The 21,161-nt window shown below is 51.0% G+C and overlaps 3 protein-coding genes across 6 annotated transcripts in view; 2 read left to right on the forward strand and 1 right to left on the reverse strand.

Moving 5' to 3' along the window:
* The window catches only part of KISS1R (KISS1 receptor), a 299,078-nt gene that overhangs the window by 96,526 nt on the left and 181,391 nt on the right, over positions 1-21,161 (forward strand). The window lies entirely within an intron of this gene.
* MBD3 (methyl-CpG binding domain protein 3) lies at positions 1,266-17,707 on the reverse strand. Of its 3 annotated transcripts, none has more exons than XM_080989120.1 (7): positions 17,600-17,707; positions 9,113-9,272; positions 7,533-7,670; positions 5,636-5,726; positions 4,050-4,227; positions 2,362-2,559; positions 1,266-1,558 (listed from the first exon to the last, which is right to left on the reverse strand). In XM_080989120.1, exons 1-6 carry the CDS (start codon positions 17,665-17,667, stop codon positions 2,367-2,369), a joined length of 828 nt encoding a protein of 275 aa, XP_080845246.1. In that variant the 5' UTR covers positions 17,668-17,707; the 3' UTR covers positions 1,266-1,558; positions 2,362-2,366. The 3 variants fall into 3 exon arrangements, with proteins under 3 accessions (XP_080845246.1, XP_080845247.1, XP_080845248.1); XM_080989121.1 differs by lacking the exon at positions 17,600-17,707 and adding an exon at positions 15,194-15,508; XM_080989122.1 differs by lacking the exon at positions 17,600-17,707 and adding an exon at positions 15,290-15,327.
* LOC308467510 (uncharacterized protein) lies at positions 15,663-20,638 on the forward strand. The gene is made up of 3 exons (XM_080989302.1): positions 15,663-16,435; positions 18,263-18,302; positions 18,560-20,638. Exons 1-3 carry the CDS (start codon positions 16,141-16,143, stop codon positions 18,630-18,632), a joined length of 408 nt encoding a protein of 135 aa, XP_080845428.1. The 5' UTR covers positions 15,663-16,140; the 3' UTR covers positions 18,633-20,638.

Consider the following 21,161-nt stretch of genomic DNA (forward strand, 5'->3'; position numbering starts at 1 on the left):
TGCACAAAATTCAGTAGCAGGGATGGCCAGTGAACCGGGTGAAGGGCAGGGTTTCCCTCTCCAATAGGGAAAAGCAGCGTCTCAGAAGAAGCAGCCGAGCCTCATTTTCCCCCCACCCCAAAGAAACAATCCCATATGTTGGTTTGGAAGCACCAATGTGGAGCTAGCAGGTGGGGTGGCACTGGAGATGGGATTCGGGGGGCAGGTGCCGCTTCGCTGACCCAAAACCGAAAACTGCATGGGTCCCGGGCGGCGAAAACAAGCCAGGATTTTCCGTCACAGGTTCCTGTCATTGTGTGTGGCTCCAGAAAGAAATGGTTTAAATAGGTTCAGAACACGCCTGGGTAAAAGTAAAAGCCACGGGTTTCTGAATGGCAACGGTGCAATTTAAACCTGCAGATTTTTGCACGGAAACAGTGCGATTAAAACCCAGATTTCTGCACGGCAGCGGTGCAATTAAAACCTATAGATTTTTTGCACGGTTTTGCACGGCAACGTGCCGGCTCCTCAGGCAAGGGTTGCAAGCAAGTCTGATTTGGGGACAGTCTAATAAGGCAGACTCTGCCATCGTTGCAAAACCAGATCAGTTCAGCTCGCCTCTTCTGAGGACACGCGCCGCTTTCTATCTATCACTTTTAATTGCGTGAGACGAGCAAAAGGCCACACCTGCCGCCCAAAAGCAAATGATTTGAATCTAGTAAAACGGATTTGGGGAGGTCAGTATGTGCCCTCCTCATCCTTGCAATGCACGGTCGTGAAAAACACACAAATGATACAGCACCTTTAAGCTCACGAAAGTTTTCTCTGAAAGGGTCCCCCCCCCCCAACGACATTGCCACCGGATAAATGGACTTTTGTGTGCGTAAGCCCAAATGTCTGCACTTTCGAGAGATCCACACAAACGGCTGGAAACTTTAGGGGTCCCTGAGACGGTCACCGTTCCCCTCATATGGGAAGGAACCCCCCCCCCCGTTACACCTCTGGGAAGACCGGACAGCCTGGAAAAGTTAAGATGAAAACACACAAACGCACACACAAATCCCATGGCGAGATTTCGCAGAAGGAAGGATTATCTACAACTGGAGCAAACAAGCCAAGTACGGGACAGGTGGTCCCCATTTAGAAACGGCGCCTCTACCTTAAGCCGAAAGAGGACGTAAAGTTTGGGTACGTGTGTGCTACCTAATAATAAAAAACCGAGAACCAGGGAAGCAGGCTCAAATTGCTTCGCTGCTCCCTGGAAATGAAAGACGGATCAGTTAACGTTTGCAGTTTCTCTGCGTTCCTTCCCTGTCAACACTCGAGCAAATGACAATTGGGGGGTGGTGGGTTGAGAGAGGAGAGAGAGAAAGAGTACGGGTTTGAGTAAAGTCCATCTTCAAGCTACCCAGGATCTACTGAGCCACTGGATTCTCGAGAGTCCGGCAAATAAAGGCTGAAGACGGCCGGAGGCTGAAGGCATCTCCAGACGGCTGCGGAGACAACATGCGACGCTGTCTGACGGCAAGCTCGCCTCTTCGCGGGGCGAGGAAAGGCTAGGATTCTCAAGAGGGACTCCCTGAAGGAAGAGAGGAAGAGAGAGAGACTTGATCCATCACAGAGGACTAGGTAAAGGTAAAGGGACCCCTGACCATTAGGTCCAGTCGTGGCCGACTCTGGGGTTGCAGCACTCATCTTGCTTTACTGGCCGAGGGAGCCGGCGTCCAGCTTCCGGGTCATGTGGCCAGCAGGACTAAGCCGCTTCTGGCGAACCAGAGCAGCACACGGAAACGCCGTTTACCTTCCTGCCGGAGTGGTACCTATTTATCTACTTGCACTTTGACGTGCTTTCGAACTGCTAGGTTGGCAGGAGCAGGGACCGAGCAACGGGAGCTCACCCCGTCATTGCGGGGATTCAAACCGCCAACCTTCTGATCGGCAAGTCCTAGGCTCTGTGGTTTAGCGAGATAAGCTTGCTGTTAAATGTGAACTGAATCAGTTGCCTCCTCAATGGCTGATCATCGACGGGACTCTATATCCGGGGCAGCTGACAGTCCGATCTTTCCACCAACAGAGATGAGAAAGCAACAAGGTGGAAAGGGGAGAGGAGGCCGAGGGAACGCTCCACAAGGGAGGGGGTTCGAAAAAGGGTGAGGGGCTGCCAGCTCTGCAGGGAAGGGGGCTCCTGAGCCCCAGAGGGACGCCGCAAAAAGAATGCAGTTGGTCAAGGGAGCCGCGGAGCCAAAAACGGTTGAAAACCTCTGGCTTGCACTGACTGGCAGCAGTCCTCTAGGGATTCAGACATGGAAATAGCCTTTCCTGCTTGTATGTTTTGCCACGTAGCTACAGAGTTTCCCTCGGAGCAACTGAGGCTATTGTTACCTGGACTATACGCTCTCCACCTCCGGCCCGCGATCCACGTCCTCTTCCTCCTCCTCTTCCTCCCCGTCTTCGTCCCCCAGGGCCTTCTCCTCGGGCGCCTCGCCGTCCCGCGCGATCTCCTCTACGTGAGCGAGCATGTCCGCCATGAGAGCTTCTTCCAGCCTCTTTCGCACTTGCTGTACGAGTTCTTCCTGTTTCCTGTCCGGGGAAGGGAAGCTGGATGAGGCTGGGGGATGGCGGCATAGCCCCCTCCCCAAACAACCGCCTGTCTTGGCAGCTGCTCTGCGTTTTCTGCCGCACTCCTGGGAAACCAGTGCGGAGACCCCTTTGCGGTCAAGAGGGTGGGACCCTCAAGGTGCAATAATAATAATAATAATAATAATAATAATAATAATTACATTTTATTTATATCCCGCCCTCCCCAGCCGAAGCCGGGCTCAGGGCGGCTAACAACAACAGTACAACATTCTAAAATCATTTCATTATAAAATTAATTCAAATCAAATTGATGGCAACCATTAGGCTAAAGTTCTGTGAAGATTGCCAAAGGAGGAACAGCTCTGTCTTGCTTGGTGGAACAGCTCTGTCTTGCAGGCCCTGCGGAAAGATGTCAAGTCCCGCAGGGCCCTAGTCTCTTGTGACAGAGCGTTCCACCAGATCGGGGCCACAGATGAAAAGGGCCTGGCTCTAGTTGAGGCCAGAACAGAAGAACAGAAACACGAGAGGAAGAAAATGTTGGTGTTTGGAATACTGGGCACAGTTAAGGCCAGCTCAGCTAAACAAGGATATTGTAGAGATTGAATAAGAAGAAGAAGAAGAAGAAGAAGAAGAAGAAGAAGAAGAAGAAGAAGAAGAAGACGACGAAGACGACGACGACGACAGTGGTACCTCAGGTTAAGAACTTAATTCATTCCGGAGGTCCATTCTTAACCTGAAACTGTTCTTAACCTGAAGGACCAGTTTCGCTAATGGGGCCTCCCGCTGCCACTGTGCAATTTCTGTTCTCATCCTAAAGCATAGTTCTTGACCTGAGGTACTATTTCTGGGTTAGGGGAGTCTGTAACCTGAAGCATCTGTAACCCAAGGGACCACTGTAATAGTAGTAGTAGTAGTAGTAACAGTAATAATAATAGTGAAAGAGAGAGAGGATGAGAGAGATAAAGAAAGAGAAAGACAGAGAGAGAGAGAGAGAAAGAAAGAAAGAAAGAAAGAAAGAAAGAAAGAAAGGGGGAGACAGGGAAAGATAAAGAAAGAGGGAGAAAGAAAGAGATAAAGAAAGAAAGAGAAAGATAAAGACAGAAAGAGAGAGATAAAGAGGGGGAGAAAGAAAGAAAAGAAAGAAAAAGAGGGGAAAAGGGGGGGATAAAGAAAGAGGGAGAGAGAGAGAGAGAGAGAGAGAAAGAAAGAAAGAAAGAAAGAGGGAGAGAGAGAAGAAAGAAAGTAAGAAAGTAAGAAAGAAAGAAAGAAAGAAAGAGAAACAGAAAGGGGGGAGAGAGAGGGAGAGATAAAGAGAAAGAAAGAAAGAAAGAAAGAAAGAGAAAGAAAGATAAAGAAAGAAAGAGACAGAGATAAAGAGGGGGAGAGAGAAAGAAGGAAGGAAGGAAGGAAAGAAAGAGGGAGAGACAGGAAGAGAGAGAGGCAGAAAGAGAGAGAGAGAACTTCTCCCTGCTCCAGGGAGCGTCACTGACCTGATGTCCTCGTCGGTCACCATGAAGGCTTTGCAGAGGGGCTGGGAGGTGTTGAGCCAGACCCCGGGGTTCTTCTCCACGGCGGCCGAGAGCTGCCCGGTGATGGGCATCGTGCTGGTGTGGAGGGCGCTGGCGATGGCAGAGAGGAGGGTCTCGTCGGTGCAGCCGGGCCCCACGCCTGCGGGGGGGTGGGGGTGCCAGAGGAGACACGGGGCATGCGGTCACTGCACAGTTGCTGAAGTTCATTCCCCCCCAATATAGTCCGGCCCCCCACAAGGTCTGAGGGACAGTGGACCGGCCCCCTGCTGAAAAAGCCTGCTGATTCCTGGTCCAGACCTTATAAACCTAGGACCAGATATTTTGGACCACAGCTGGAGGGCACCAGGTTGACGAACGCTGTTTTAGGTGTCTACATATAGGGCGGTCGACCCCAAAGCAGGCAAGGGGGGCACAGGAGGTGTAAATGACCAGCAGGCTTTGAAAAGACCTGCTATCACCAGATCCGAGTCCGTTGGTGTTTGTTGACTTAAACTACAGTGGTACCTCGGGTTAAGTACTTAATTCGTTCCGGAGGTCCGCTCTTAACCTGAAACTGTTCTTAACCTGAAGACCACTTTAGCTAATGGGGCCTCCCGCTGCCGCCACGCGATTTCTGTTCTCATCCTGATGCAAAGTTCTTAACCTCAAGCGCTATTTCTGGGTCAGCGGAGTCTGTAACCTGAAGCGTCTGTAACCCGAGGTACCACTGTACATCGTTGTAACTGGATCTTAAATAAATGGGTTAACGTTTTAAATTTTGCCACACTGTTGTATAGTGGTACCTCGGGTTACAGACGCTTCAGGTTACAGACTCCGCTAACCCAGAAATAGTACCTCGAGTTAAGAACTTTGCTTCAGGATGAGAACAGAAATCATGCGACAGAAGCAGGAGGCCCCATTAGCTAAAGTGGTGCTTCAGGTTAAGAACAGTTTCAGGTTAAGAACGGACCTCCAGAACGAATTAAGTACTTAACCCAAGGTACCACTGTATTTCATAGTGGGTTCCACAAACCGTGGTTATGAATAATGCTTTTTTGTATATTAGGGTAAGGGGCACCCCGGGGGCGAGTTTACGGTGGCCCAATAAGGTTCTGCAACTGCTGTTTTTGGAATGCTTTATTACGTTTTCGTATATATTGGAAGCTGCCCAGAGCGGCTGGGGAAGCCCAGTCAGATGGGAGGGGTGCAAATAATAAGGCGAGGAGTGAGGTTACAGGGAACCAGGCAGAGGGCCTTCTCGGTGGTGGCTCCCGCCCTGTGGAATGCCCATCAGACGTCAAGGAAATAAACAAGTATCTGACTTTTAGAAGACATCTGAAGGCAGCCCTGTTTAGGGAAGTTTTTAATGCTTAATGCTGTATTGTGTTTTTAATACTGTATTCGGTTGGGAGCCACTCAGAGTGGCTGGGGAAACCCAGCCAGATGGGCAGGGCATAAATAATAATTTTTTATTATTATATTTCCTCTGATGGCATCTAGTTGACCCCAGAGGCAGGATGCGGGACGAGGTGACGTTTATTTGCAGCGATCAAAAAGGGGCACAGTACCTTGCAAACCTTTGGGAAGGTCCATGGTTTTCACCAGCTCCTCTGCGATATCAAAGGCATTCAGACCACTGAGCTTCTTCTCCCAGAAGAGCTGGGAAAAGGAGAGAAAAGAGGGAAAGAAGGAACATTTCTCTGAACATCATGAGTGCCACGAAAACACCAGCTGCTCACACATTTAAAAGCACATGGTGCGAATCCTTGGGAAAGGGTTGTTTGTTAAGGGTGCTGGGAACTGCAGCTGTAAGAGTGGGAAACTCTATTTCCCACGGTTCTTTTCTTTTTTTGGGTGCAGGTGGGGAGAAGCCATGGGCCAAGGCTGGCTCTCAGGCAGAGAGAATCCTTTCCAAGTGTCATTTATTTAAAATTATTAACTCCTACTTGCATACCAACAAAGGTCCGTATAGTTAAATCCACGGTTTCCCCAATAGTGATGTATGGAAGTGAGAGCTGGACCATCAAGAAGGCTGATCGTCGGAGAATGGATGCTTTTGAATTCTGGTGCTGGAGGAGACTCTTGAGAGTCCCATGGACTGCAAGAAGATCCAACCTCTCCATTCTGAAGGAAATCAGCCCTGAGTGCTCACTGGAAGGACAGATCCTGAAGCTGAGGCTCCAAGACTTTGGCCACCTCAGGAGAAGAGAAGACTCCCTGGAAAAGACCCTGATGTTGGGAAAGATGGAGGGCACAAGGAGAAGGGGACAACAGAGGACGAGATGGTGGGACAGTGTTCTCGAAGCTACCAGCATGAGTTTGACCAAACTGCGGGAGGCAGTGGAAGACAGGAGGGTCTGGCTTGCTCTGGTCCAGGGGGTCACGAAGAGTCGGACACGACTAAATGACTCAACAACAACATCACTTGCATGCCAGTTGGATTTTATGGGTAAAGCAAGGGGAAGGGGAAAATATTTAACGGTTTGGAACAATAATAGCTTCCCCCTCCCCACAAAAACCCCCAGAAGATAACCACTAATGATCTTTTTCATCAACAGCTTTGAGGTTTCATTGCAACCGAGAGGAATGCAAATCGCGTGAAATAAAACACTGCTGACCTTTTTCTGATTCCGTAACATCTGTAGTTAACGTTTACCTTTAGATGGACAGCCGTCAGCAGCAAGAATTACTAGATGCTATTCTGCATCCGTAAAGGGGTGTTATCCCTGCCACTAAAGTACTTCTGAAAGCAATTTAAAAGGATTGGAAGGGGGAAAAATAGTAATTTGAACGCTGCTGTTCTAGGCTGATGTTTCTGAAGCGACTCATGGCACAGAGGAAACATAACACGAGGACAGGGTGTCGGTTAAAGCATATTTTCATACTGATCGATTGAGGACAACTTATTCCCAAAATAGGTAAAGGGACCCCTGACCATTAGGTCCAGTTGTGGCAGACTCTGGGGTTGCGGCGCTCATCTCGCTTTATTGGCCGAGGGAGCCAGCGTACAGCTTCCGGGTCATGTGGCCAGCAGGACTAAGCCGCTTCTGGCGAACCAGAGCAGCGCACGGAAACACCGTTTACCTTCCCGCCGGAGCGGTACCTATTTATCTACTTGTGCTGTTGTGCTTTCGAACTGCTAGGTTGGCAGGAGCAGGGACCGAGCAACGGGAGCTCACCCCGTCGTGGGGATTTGAACCGCCAACCTTCTGATTGGCAAGTCCTAGGCTCTGTGGTTTAACCCACAGCGCCACCCGTGTCCCCTATTCCCAAAATACAGGTATCCAAAAACTTCATTGGAACGAGGACAGGAAGAAATGCCACGGACACACAGGAAATCCTGAAAATGTCCTGGGACTGGACGTCATGAGGAGCTCAGAATCCTTAGTCCAGACTCCAGCTCAGGCAAACGCAGACTCACGGAATACATATCACACAGGTGTGCACCCACCAGGACCCGCTTACCTGGCGGGGTTGGTCGACTGCCTTTTGGGGGTCCGTCTTGACTTTATTGTTTGGGTGGTTTGTGATTTTGGTGACAGGCTGCTTGAAGATTGATGCCGTCTGCCGGACGGGGAGCGCTGTGTTCAGGTCGGGTTTGCCCTGGAAACAGAAGGAAGGTGAGGCAGGTGACTCCAACAGATTGAAAACGGCGCACCTTGATGCTTCCCCTTGCCCCTTCTCCCACTTATTAAACTTGTGCAGCTGTCGATAACCTTGCGAGCAAGCCCTTCTTAGCCTGTGAACCTTCCACCACCCCATCGTAAATCGATAACAATCATGTCACCTCTGGACTTTTCACCCAGTGGTTTTTCTGTAATCTCCTTAATCTACCTTTGCCAAAAAAATAATAATTGTACAGTGGTACCTCGGGTTAAGTACTTAATTCGTTCTGGAGGTCCGTTCTTAACCTGAAACTGTTCTTAACCCGAAGCACCACTTTAGCTAATGGGGCCTCCTGCTGCCGCCGCGCCGCCAGAGCACGATTTCTGTTCTCATCCTGACGCAAAGGTCTTAACCCGAGGTACTATTTCTGGGTTAGCGGAGTCTATAACCTGAAGCGTATGTAACCTGAAGTGTATGTATCTCAAGGTACCACTGTACATATTTACACACCCACATGTGAACCTAAGTCCCGGTTTCCTGGCATCCGACATATCACACAAATATTCCTTGTTTCTTTGATTTGATACAACTGCTGTTCAATACCATCTCTAAACTAAACTTATAGCTGTTTTATTTTAGAGTGGAACCTCAGTTCTCAGACGTCTCCACTGACAAATAATTTGGAACCCGAACACTGACAACCCGGAAGTGAGTGCTTCCGTTTTCGAACGCGCCTTGGAAGTCAAACAGCTTCCGATGTGTGCGTCTCTATTTTTTCAATGGATTTCGTCGACCGCCCTTTGATTTTCAGTTTTCGAACATTATTTATTCATTCCTTCAATTTATACACCACCCTATACCTGGAAGTCTCAGGGCGGTTCACAAACAAGACCACAACATATAAAATCAAACCAAAAACTATAACCCAATAACCCCCCCCAAAAAAACCACTTTCCAAAAGGGTGTTAGATGTCAATAAGATCAACCAAAGGCCTGGTTAAAAAGGAACGTTTTTGCCTGGCGCCTAAAGGTGTATAATGAAGGCGCCAGGCGAACTTCCTTTGGGAGGGCATCCCACAGATGGGGAGCCACTGCAGAGAAGGCCCTGTTCTTCCAGAACGGATTACGTTCGAAAACCGAGGTTCCACTGTATCCTTAGGGACAACTTTTTCAAAGCCCGTTTCTTGGAAGAGCGGGAAGCTTTGTGCTTCTGCAACGAAACTCCAGCCCCACGCTTTCCCCAAATCTCCTCCTCCTCGAGAGGAGAGGAGCGGAGATTTCTGGAGATTGTAGAGGTTAAGCATCCTTGCAAGTTGTTTCTTTGCGCTGCCTGCAACGTAGCAGGGCTGCCTTTCGCACAAAAGGCCTGGGGAGGCTGGCATGGCGAGGGTCAAGCCCTAAGGGGCTCCGGGAAGGGGGGGAGAGAAACCGGGACTCACCTTAGCCTGGCTGGAGCAATCATAGCGCATCCTCTGCCTGTTCTTGTTCACTTTGCTCATGAGCATCTTTCCCGTCCGGAAGTCGAAGGTGCTAAGGTCCATGGAGTTGCCGAGGTAACGGGCCAGCTGAGGCTTGCTCCGGAATTTCTTCCCGCTCGGGCTGGGGGGGGGACAGAGGGACGGGGAGGGAGAGAAATTATAGCTTCTGGGGGCGTCAGCACGAGGGCGAACCGGGTGCGGCAAAACAAAATCCGTTCGGGGCTGCCCTAGGAAAACAACACAGCCGCAAAGCAAAGAAAAAGCAGAAAACTTCTTCCGTCTCTTCCCATCGCAGGGAACTTTTTGAGGGCCACATGGCTCTAGAGGGCAGGGCCGTAGGCAAATTCGTCGCGGCAACGGGTGAAGCTGTTACCTTTTTTTTTGTTTTGCAACGGGAGGCACCCCGGCGGCACAAAACGAGGTTTCTGGACACCTCGACTTTTAATCCGGGTGAGAGGAATTATCGCTGGTTAGGTACGCATTCCAGCCAGCCAAAAGCAGAGGAGCAGGCCCAGCGAGGGGTTGGGAGTCCCAAGGGCGAGGGAAAAGGGCTTGGACGGCTGCATCTAATCCCTATGTCCCTCTGGCAGGTGTGCTCAAAGCCCACAAGCGTGAAAGAGAAGCAACTGACGGAGGGAGATGGCGGAGAGAGTCATTGTTAGAAATTAGCCAGGGGCCAGGCGCGTTTTGCACCCGGCTATCGGCAGCTTAAAATGGACACGGGTGGCGCTGTGGGTTAAACCACAGAGCCTAGGGCTTGCCGATCAGAAGGTTGGCGGTTTGAATCCCCGCGACGGGGTGAGCTCCCATTGCTCGGTCCCAGCTCCTGCCAACCTAGCAGTTCGAAAGCACGTCAAAGTGCAAGTAGATAAATAGGTACCGCTCAGGTGGGAAGGTAAACGGCGTTTCCGTGCACTGCTCTGGTTCACCAGAAGCGGCTCAGTCCTGCTGGCCACGTGACCCGGAAGCTGTACGCCGGCTCCCTCGGCCAGTAAAGCGAGATGAGCGCCGCAACCCCAGAGTCGGCCACGACTGGACTTAATGGTCAGGGGTCCCTTTACCTTTATTTGCCACTTGCGACCAAGCAAAGACGCCCGGGCGCCAGGAATGTCGCCTGACGTCTCTGCCATCTGGCGGTGCATGCCTGGGGATCCTCGGATCTGGACCGTTTTGATGCACTTTGACCCCCACCCTGTGGAATTCATGTTATGAATGGCCAACGTCACTTTTAAGAAGAAGCGGGGCAGGTCGATATATAACGTTTGCAATCAAAACGATTCCCAATTCGCTGCGCAAAAGCCATCTTCGCTCCCGAAATTCATTCCGATTGTGCAGATAAAACAGAACGGACAGAATTCTACAGGATGGGGTCTTAAGTGTGTGAGAAAAGTCAGGATCCAAGGCTTTCCAGGCGTGCAGCTCCAAGGTGGCGGAGACACCCAGGAATCTTCACTTGATGGCCATTGACTTCTCCCTTCTCCATAAATCTGCAGGAACAAGTTTGCTGTTCAAATACGTACACAAGCGTCTCCTTACCGACCTCCTAGGACTGATTCAACTTTTCCAACAGGCTGAATTTTCAGCGCTTGTTTTCGGAGCTCTCAATTCACAACCCCCTAGACATACACACACACAAACACCCCACAAAAAGCCAAGCAAACGCAGAATTTCGTGCGAAAAAATAAAAGTGCGTAAAAAGCGTCCGAAACTCGAAACCCGCGCAATTCTGAAGTTTCGGACGCTTCGGCGGGAGAGAGAAGCCTCCCATCGTGGGGCCTGGAAACAAGGGAATATGTCTCCCTTTTGTGAACGGCAAGCGCAAGGCGACTTTTGCCTGTGCGACTCCTCGCCCCCCCCCGAGCCTGAAACCAATATTTTTCATTGTAAAGGAGCAAAAAGGAGAAAGCAGCTGAGAAACGATTCTGCACGCTCCCCTCCCGCTCCTCACAAGTACGCTCGCTTTGTGAGGTTTTCAATGGCTTGCCCCAGCCGCCGAGGAACAAAATATAAAAAGCGGGTTAAACCTCCCCCCCCCCCTTTGCGATTCTTTCGCTCTTTTATTTAAAGCGCTCAACTTGCAAATTCAGACTTTTGGGAGCACGGGGCGGGAGATTAAGATGAATGCAGCCCCTATTCAAGGTGCCCAAAAAACCTTCCATATGTCCCAACTCTGCACGGGCAAGCAGAAATCTCTTTGTTCCCCTCTTTAGTGAGGAAGGGGGAAAAAAAGGGTTTTGCAAATGGATCCCGGCTCCTATTATCAATAAAAGCCAGCTTCGTTGCACCTCCCCTTCCTGGCTCCAGACGCCAGACATTTTTCAAAGCCTGGAAAAGAAAGAAAAAACCACGCGAGGGGCTTGCTTTTTTGAAGAACACCCGCCGCCACTGCAAAAAAAAACCCCTGAGAATTAAACAATGGATTATGCAGAGGGGCCGTTTCCAAACTTTCTTTCTGCAAGGAAAGCCCTTCTGTGTTGCAGAGGATTCTGGGAAAGGCTCCATGACAGCGGCGGGATGTGGCCCCCGGGCTTCCGTTCTGGCCCTTGGAAGTGTCTTCCATGCGCGGGTGGAAATGTGCTGGCCAGGGAGAACCGGGTGTGTGTGCCCCTTGCGTGAAAATTGTACTGGGCAAAGGCAAAAATTGCAAACCTTTGCCCCGCCCACTTCCTCCCTGGCCCCGCCCACCGCTGGCAGGCGGCCCTCACGAGGCTGCCGGGAAGGAAAAGCGGCCCCTAGGCTGCAAAGAGCTCCCACAGCCCCTGTTCTACGTCCGAAAACACAACGGCATGCAGAGTTCGCCCATGGCCCCATATCCCAACAGGTTGCATAGTCCAGGCTCCCAAATCACATCCGAATAATCTCGAACCCATGGCTTCAAGTTTCAAGAGATTCTGACTCGACACCAGTCCCTCTATGGTGGTTGTGGACTTTCCTTTCTTGGAGGTTTCCAAGCACAGAGGTTGGGTGGCCACCGGTCATGGATGCTTCAGCTGAGATTCCTGCTTTGCAGCGGGTTGGGATGGATGACCCCTGGGGTTCCCTCACAACTCTGCGATTCAAACGCTTATTACGCCCAGGCTGGAGGATAGATAGAGAGAGGTTCGCAAGCGCTTTGCCGCGGTGCAAAACCCAAAATTCGCATTGGTTCACTGCAACCCTGGCTCTGGGAAAGCTGCGCAAAACAGACTGCAACCTCCGGGTTGGAGAACATTCCCGACCCCGGTACAAACGACATGATTGTTGCATGAACGCCGCGGTTAGTTGGAACAAACTTTGCTACAAACCGGCAAAGCAACACCAAGGCAGCCTTCGCCACCCACCCAAAGTTTCCTGTGCATGCCACCCCACGGAAACAACAGGAAACTATGCGATTTGCTGATCTTCAATTTCACTGTTTACTATTATATTCCTGTTTACTATTATATTCCTGACAGATCGTGAAGCTGAGGCTCCAGCACTTTGGCCACCTCAGGAGAAGAGAAGACTCCTTGGAAAAGACCCTGATGTTGGGAAAGATGGAGGGCGCAAGGAGAAGGGGACGACAGAGGACGAGATGGTGGGACAGTGTTCTCGAAGCGACCAGCATGAGTTTGACCAAACTGCGGGAGGCAGTGGAAGACAGGAGGGCCTGGCATGCTCTGGTCCAGGGGGTCACAGAGGCGGACACGACTAAACAACAACAACAACATTATATTCCTAGTGGATGAGTGAATATTGCTTTGTTTTAAACTTACTGTGACTTTTTTGGGATTGGATCAGATGGTCATTATTAACGTTTGATGTTGTATTATGTTTTTATGCATGTTGGAAGCTGCCCAGAGTGGGGCATTAAGAACAACAGGAAAGAACAACAACAACAGGAGACTTGAGAGCTCTCCAGGGTCGCCACAAACCCAACCAGATTGGCGGGGTATAAATAATAAAACAAAAATGGAACTTAGTAAGATTTTGGAGCGCAGAAATAAAGAAAATAATCAAATCTAGCGCGTGGATAAATATAATTTATCCAAATTATATCATTAGGTATTTGAACGACTGGTATTAATAACTGTATCGTAAACTGGCATTGTTATAATGAGGCCGTTATTGGACTGCAATCAAAACCTAATAAAAATCATTATACAGTGGTACCTCGCAAGACGAATGCCTTGCAAGACAAAAAACTCGCTAGACGAAAGGGTTTTTTGTTTTTTGAGCTGCTTCGCAAGACGATTTTCCCTATGGGCTTGCTTCACAAGACGGAAACGTCTTGCAAGTTTGTTTCCTTTTCCTTAACACCGTTAATACAGTTGCGACTTGACTTCGAGGAGCAACTCATAGAACGCGGTGTGGTAGCCTTTTTTGAGGTTTTTAAAGACTTTGGTGATTTTTGAAGCTTTTCCAAAACTTTCCCGACACCGTGCTTCGCAAGACGAAAAAAATCGCAAGACGACAAAACTCGCGGAACGAATTAATTTCGTCTTGCGAGGCACCACTGTATTTCAAAAAAATCTTTGTTATTCACAGTGGACTATCCCTGAATAACTACAGCCTTAGAAAGATGCTCTTTAACAGACCTCTCTCAATGCTGACACACACACCCCCTCCCCAAATAACAAAACAGGCTGCAATTGCTTCTACTGCCTGCTGGCTACAATGGTTCTTATTAGACAGGAACCCCCCCCCCCAAATGCCCCACAGCGCACCTATAGTCTGCACACAACCACATATCTAACCTGCGACAGCTGCAGTCGTCCCCCCCAAAAAACGTGGATGCAATAGCATTTTGAGAGACCCACTCTCCAGCGAAACAACCCACCCCAGGTTTGCTTTGGAAATGGGACTCCTATGAACCGCTCAGCCCCCCTCCCCAGCCTGTCCAGGGGGGTCCACTAGTGGGGGATCCACCTGCCTAGATCAGCCCCCTCCCCAAAGACCCTCACCTATGCAAAGGGGGGGGGGGGTTTGGAGTCCAGCAACTGGCAAGGGAGCCAATAACCGGAAGACAATCTGCAGTGACAGCTTCCCAATTTTTTATTTTATTATCTAATGGCTGCATTCCTCCTCTCTAATACACAGAACTTGGTTCTGTTCCTGACCCCCCCAATAATAAACCTTGGTGCAAGCAGCACGGGGGGGGGGGGCCTTATTATTTCCTGCATTCATCTGTCAATCCGTTGCTATGTGAACGGCTCCCGAACTGTCACAGTGTCCCCAAGCCATAATTTTCTAGGCGGAAAAGCTCCGTGTTTATGTTGCCCCCCCCCCCGGGGGGGGGGCGCATGCATCAGAGACACCCCTCGGCCAACGCAGACACCCCGTAACCTCAATGCAAAAAGACAGAGAAATTATATTTTCGCTGCAGGAATATTCCCTCTCTCCCTTCCAAGACCCGCACAACGGGGTTGCAACCCTCAAAAGCGCACGCAGGCAATAATTCCATGTATTCTCTCCCCCCCCCCAATAAAAAATTCAATAGGGTGCCCATTCAACCTGAAACTCACCCCGCAACCCGCCTGCTTCCCCCCCCCAAATCTTTTGCAAAATCAAAACTAGCTACTGGGTGGCGGCGATTTGCAACGGGACTATCACGAATTTTCTCTCTCTCTTCCCTTCCTTCTCTCTCTCTCCTTCCGTCCTTCCTTCCTTCTCTACCTCTCAGTCTCTCTTTTTTTCTTTTTCTCTCCCCCCCCCCCAGGAAGCCGTAATCCGCCTGCAACGCCTCCCGCAGAACAGCCCCGATTCGTGCCACTGCAACTGGGGGTCGCCCCCCAGCCACCCCTCACAGCACCCCCTTCTTGCATAAGCAAGCGGGAAGAAGCAGATCTCGCTGGACCCCCGCCACCATCTGCTAGCCCCCCCCCATGCAAAGAGGTGCCAGGCAGATTGTTGCAGCGAAAGGGCATGTTCACGGTTGTCTCACGTGACGTCTTGACAGCGTCTTTTGCAGCAGCGATGGAAGGCAGGCAGACAGGAAGAAAGGCCGGCTGCAGGCAGCGTAAACACCCCCCCTCCAAAAAAACCCACCCCCTCCTTCCTCCCGCCCCCCCCCCCCACATTCACCTATAATAATAGACATCACTCTTGCCAGCGGAGAGCCCCGATTTCCTGGTCACTTCTTCCCTTTTCCATCCCTGCGGGAGAGCTGAGCACTCCCACCTCTTCCGATCCATCGCTTCCATGAGGCCCGGTGGGTCGGATTCGGCCTCGGCCCAGCCACCACCTCCTCCTCCTCCTCCTCTGGCTCCTGCCTGCCTGGCAGATCCGTGGTCTCGCCCTGCCAGGGTTGCAGCGGTGCTTGGCTCGGCTTGGTTCTGCTTGCTTGCTGCAGCTGCTGCTGGCGACTGCAAGGTCCGCTCGGGTTTGCAAGGCCAGCCTGGCTGCTGCTGCTGCTTTGCAAAAGCGCCTCCGACGGCTGCAAACGGGAATGGAACGTTCCCCGGGAAAAAGCGAGCTGTCAATCACGCCGTGCGCTGCGCCACCTGCTCGCTAGGGGGCGCTGCGGCGACGTACGCGCCCGACGTTCGGAACGTGCGTGCGTACGTAGGCCCCCATTGGCTCGTCTCGCCCCGCCCACCACGGCGGCTCCATTCATCATCCCGCGCGCGATACTCAAGCGCTCCAACCTCTCGCGTGAACTCGGCCTCCGCCGCGCGCACGAAAAGCCGTTGGCGGACGTTTTTTTATACATGTAAAGCGTCCGCCTTGTTTTCCCGCCAATTCGCTCGAGGCGCTTTTTTTCGAAGGCGGTATCCCTCCGCTCCAGGCAGGAAAATATAGTCCCAGGTTGTTTTCCCCTCAGGGAATGGAAAACACGTGTCTAGCCAAAGACACGTGAACGCGGGACGTAACACACAAAGACTCTTTCCCCTCAACACACACGGGGAATAAAAAGCGCGACAACCGCCTCACAACAAAACGCCCCGACGCGCGTGAACAAAGCCGCTTCCCATTAAGGCACAAAGTCCGACACGGGTGTAACGTCGGAACGCGACCAACGACGCCCCAAAATGAGTTTCGCCCATTCCCTCATAAAAAGGCGGGACACGCGTGTATACGACGTCGGGACACACGAAGACGAGTCCCCATCCCCGCATACGACACGTATTCGACGTCGGGACGCGCTCGCGAGTCTCGCTTTCCCCCTCACAAGTCTCTCTCCCCCCTTTAAAAATCCGGACACGTGTACGACGTCACGACACGCAAATCTCGCTCTTCCCCCTCACGAGTTCCGCCTCGCAATATTCTTCCGCTGGACGCGAGAAGCCCGAACGTGTGAATGCGACCACCGGCTCCCTGACACGCGTACTAAAAAAAAAACCCTCGCCCCAAAGCAAGCCCCTTCTTCTCCCCACATTTAAATTCAATAAATCATAATAATAGTCTCCCCGCCCCAGTTTTGCCAAGAAGGCTTTTCTGGCATCCCCACAGCCCCGCTATAGGGCTGGTCTGCCCCACACTTCCCCGCCCCAACCATCTCCCCGCCCCCTATGGCTCCTCCCCACGTCCCCACAACTCCCCTAGCCCCATAGAACCCACAACTACCCCCCTTGATGTTAAACACCCCCCGCCCCACATCTCCCTAGACCCCCTCCCTCTGCCGCCCCCTAACTGCCCCCTTGGCTAAAATGGAGCCCCTACCCATAGCCCCCTAACCTCCCCCTTCCATCCTCTGCCCCACAGATCCCATGCCCGCTTGCTCCCCCCATCGCTCGCCCCCCAACACTTGCCAGACCCACAAAACACTTCACCCCACACCAGCTTCCCCCACCCACCTGTTCCCTCTCCCCATAGCAGCCCCCCAACCTCTGCCCCCTTGCTTCCACCCCGCAGCCCCCCATCTCCTTCCCCTACAGCCCCCCACCCCCTTAGCAGCAGCCCCACATCCAAAGCAAGCCCCCTGGATCTGACCCCCATATCCCTTGCCCTGGACCCCTTGCAACTCCCCTCCCTCCCAGTAACTCCCACCTGCCCCATATCAGCCTCCCCCGACCCACCCCTGCCCCCCACTTTTGCAAGACCCCCTTCCCCTTGCGTGCACAGTGACCCACCCCCTAGATCTGACCCCCATATTCCTTGCCCTGGACCCCTTGCAACTCCCTAACTCCCACCTGCCCCATATCAGCCTCCCCCGACCCACCCCCTGCCCCCCACTTTTGCAAGACCCCCCTCCCCTTGCATGCACAGTGACCCACCCCCTAGATCTGACCCCCATATCCCTTGCCCTGGACCCCTTGCAACTCCATAACTCCCACCTGCCCCATATCACGCTCTCTCGACCCACCCCTGCCCCCCAAGCTCCCTCCCGACCCAACCCCTGCCCCCCACTTTTGCAAGCACGGTGACCCACACTGACCCCATTGTTTGCAGCGGGACCTTCGCCCCCTTTGCATGCATGCAATGCGTGACCCCCCCCCAGCTTGCAAAAGTGCAACCCCCCGCGCGCCCCCCAAGTTATTGCAAGCTCACCCCAAAGGTGGGCATCGGGGGCCCCCTCCTCCTCTCGGCCCCCCAGCTCCCCCCGGCGCCTTGGCCATCTTCCTCGCCCCCCCAACCCCCGGCAGTCGCCGCCACGTGGTCCCAAAGCACGCGACCCCCGCCCCTCTCCGCCCCACAAGCCCCGCCCCACGGCAACCAGCTAGCCAGCCAGCCAGCCCCGAGGGGGTTGGGGGGCAAAGGAGCAATAGGGTGGGATGGGATTTGGGGGAGAGAAGCACCCCATTCTTTAACACCCCCCCTAAGAATGGGGGGCTGGGAGCTGACACCTGCAGGGACCCACTGAATTCAGTAGCCATTTCAGTGGGGCTCGTTGCAACTTTAATGCAATGGGAAACCCCCCCCCCCCAAAGTGGGAGAGAAGCCCCCCAAAGCAATAGGGTGGGATTCGATGGGGGCCGGGAAGGAGCACCCCACTCATTTTTTAACCCCCCCTAAGAATGGGGAGCTAGACGCTGACACCTGCAGGGACCCACTGAATTCAATGGCCATTTCAGTGGGGCTCCTTGCAACTTTAATGCAATGGGAACCCCCCAAAAAAGTGGGAGAGAAGCCCCCCAAGTTTCTGTTCTGTGCCCCCCAACCAAAAAAAATTACTTTCCACCTAATATGCAACATTTTGGTCTCTTTTTTTAGGGCAGGAAGGAATTCAACAGGTGATGCATCAGTTCAACAGGTGAGGTTTCCTTCACCACCTAAGAGGCAGGGGGACGGCTTACCCTAGTGAATTTCTGCCTTTCCCATCCTAGTTGCATAGAGTAGACCCACTGAATTTGAGGGCCAGTCGTTTCGGTGGGGCTCGTTAGGAGTGTGATTTAATTGAACGGAACCCCTCCCAAAGTGAAAAAGAAGCCCAAAATTTCTATTCTGCACCCCCCTTCAAAAAATAAAAGCCTTTTCACCTAATATACAATATCCCCCCCCCTTTTTTAGGGCTCCTGTGCTGTCAGAGCAGGAAGAAATTCAACAGGTGAGGTTTTCTCCCCAAGTGGTGCTTAACCGGTGAATTTCTGCCTTTCCCATACTAGGTTCAAATTCTCCTTCCGCTTACCTTGACCAGCTCAATATTAGTTACATCCAGAATTTTCCCTGATTCTGCTGTTGGAAACTGGCAATTTTCCTTTAAAAAAAACTTCTTAAAATAAAAATTAAAAAACGTTTTTTTTCGCTCAAAAGCTGTTGAGCCAAAAAATAACAATTAAAAAAGCCTTTGTGTCTGGATTTCCACGTTTTGAAATATGGAAGAAACCCTAAATATTGGCAAAACCTGCAGTTTCCATTAGGTGTTTTATGCCTCCTGTTAATTAACAACACCATTTAATACTTATTATTATTATTATTACCCCTAAATGTTGCAATAGCAGCAGAAATGCAACTCAGAATGTGAAAGAAAGAAAGAAAAAGGCTTTCTGGGACTCTTTTTACAGTGCTACTCAAAAGTAATGCTCAAAAAAGACTCACTCTCTTACCGCAGAGAGTCAGCCCTGTGGAACTTACTTCCGAGTAGACGTGCTTATTCTGAGTGCTCTGCCAGTGCATAAATTGTACGCGTTGCAATTTAGGAATTATTTGGCCTTAGCATGATGGAATCACTCTAAATTATGTATGGAAATGCTCCAAAACAGGAAAATTGTCTTTTTTTAAAATTAAAAAAAATTAAATTAAAAAGCTTTTGTGATGGGACAGTGATATACCCCCACATCTCGCCCAGCGACCCCCAAATTTGCAAAAGCGTCGCCCACAATTTGGCAGAGAAAGACGTAACAAACTCCATATAAAGGACGTCCTGGCAAAAGAATAATGGGAACTAGTTTCTTTTTGTGTGTGTGTGTGTTTCCTTTTTTGTTGATGCTTTATTGACAAATCTTAAATAACAAATATAGTGCACATCTTCTCGAATAAGCAAAAATATAAACCGTGGGAACAAAACCCATATGCAAGCAATGTTCTATATCCTTACAGAAATTAAACTTTATATTTTTACTATCTCTTATTTTTCTTATCTGTTTGCTAACGTAAATTAAAAGAATGTTTTAATTTCAGTTGATTTACACCGGGTGCTAGCTAGCCACCCTGAGCCCGGTCTTGGCTGGGGAGGGCGGGGTATAAATAAAATTTATTATTATTATTATTATTATTATTAGTGGTTGAGGCTCCTAGGCCCACAGAAGGCAGAGATTTTTTGCACACCTGTCTGTGCAAAGCAGGTGAGAAATGCACCTAAAGGGTCGATGGCTTGAGAATCCCATTTGGACACCTTGCTCCCTTAAAATCTGCCTCTGGGTGGGAAAATCTCTCTCCAAACATTGCTGGCTTAGAACTTCCTGGCCGCGGGCCATGCTGGGTGCAGGGGCTGATGGGAGCTGTAGTCTTTCGCTGCTTTTGTGTGCCCCAGAGATTTCTCATCAATTCTGGATTAACCAATTTACGCTCTCGGGTTCTTAAAATGTGATTTGAATCAAGAAAAGATGGCCACTTGCCGTCGTCCTGCGGGACAGATCGAATGCCGCACTAGGATTGATTCTCCCAGTAATAATAATAATAATAATAATAATTTATTTATACCCTGCCTATCTGGCTGAGTCTCCCCAGCCACTCACCAGGGTTCAAATTCAACCCAAACTGCAAAATCTCTGGGTTCAAAATCCGCCTCGTGCATTTCGCACCGAGCTCTCAGCCCCCCTTGCGACCCGACGTCTCTGCAATCCGCAAGTGGCCTGCCTGGTGGATCCTCGGATCAGGGCCGTTTTCACGCACTTGCGATACACACCCTGTAGGATGCTACGCGAGAAATTCCAGGAAGCAAAAAGTTGTGTTGGGAAATAAGGCTTTGGAGCAGGGGTCAGCCGACTTTTTCATCGGGGGGCCGGTCCACCGTCCCTCAGACCTTCTGGGGGGGCGCGGACTATATTTTGGGGGAAAAAATAAACCCCACAAATAACCCAGAGATGCATTTTAAATAAAAGCGCGCGTTCTACTCGTGTAAAAACACCAGGCAGGCCCCACAAATAACTCAGAGATGCAGTTTAAATACAGTGGCACCTCAGGTTAAGTACTTAATTTGTTCCAGAGGTCCGTTCTTAACCTTAAACTGTTCTTAACCTGAAGCACCACTTTAGCTAATGGGGCCTCCTGCTGCCGCCACGCTGCCAGAGCACGATTTCTGTTCTCATCCTGAAGCAGAGTTCTTAACCTGAAGCACTATTTCTGGGTTAGCGGAGTCTGTAACCCGAAGCGTATGTAACTCGAGGTACCACTGTAAAACAATTACTCATGTAAAAATACGCTGATTCCCAGACTGTCCGCAGCCGGGTTGAGAAGGCGATTGGGCCAGATCCAGCCCCTGGGCCTTAGTTTGCCCCTCCATGCTTTAGAGCAGCCGTCTTGCCCCAAAATGGCAACCTTCCGGTTTGGCGACCGCAATCCTGTTTTAAAGAGTCATTATATATCTGAGTTTCTAACGCCGTGGATCCAGGATTGTGACGCTTCACGGATATCGTGGAAGCAGCAACGGCGCAAGGTGCCCTGTGCATTT

This window comes from Podarcis pityusensis (assembly GCF_964106645.2).
Source record: "Podarcis pityusensis genome assembly, chromosome: 18".
Lineage (NCBI taxonomy): Eukaryota > Metazoa > Chordata > Lepidosauria > Squamata > Lacertidae > Podarcis > Podarcis pityusensis.

Excerpts from the sequence above, each read along its gene's own strand:
- LOC308467510 (XM_080989302.1), top strand. The coding sequence starts at position 16,141 with ATGAGTTTCGCCCATTCCCTCATAAAAAGGCGGGACACGCGTGTATAC. Across the intron at positions 16,436-18,262 it reads CCACCGGCTCCCTGACACGC|GGCAGGAAGGAATTCAACAG; the intron begins GTACTAAAAAAA and ends CTCTTTTTTTAG. Across the intron at positions 18,303-18,559 it reads GTGATGCATCAGTTCAACAG|GGCTCCTGTGCTGTCAGAGC; the intron begins GTGAGGTTTCCT and ends CCCCTTTTTTAG.
- MBD3 (XM_080989121.1), bottom strand. The coding sequence starts at position 15,312 with ATGGAAGCGATGGATCGGAAGAGGTGGGAGTGCTCAGCTCTCCCGCAG. Across the intron at positions 7,671-9,112 it reads ATTGCTCCAGCCAGGCTAAG|GGCAAACCCGACCTGAACAC; the intron begins GTGAGTCCCGGT and ends TTCTGTTTCCAG. Across the intron at positions 5,727-7,532 it reads CAGTCGACCAACCCCGCCAG|CTCTTCTGGGAGAAGAAGCT; the intron begins GTAAGCGGGTCC and ends TCCTTTTCCCAG.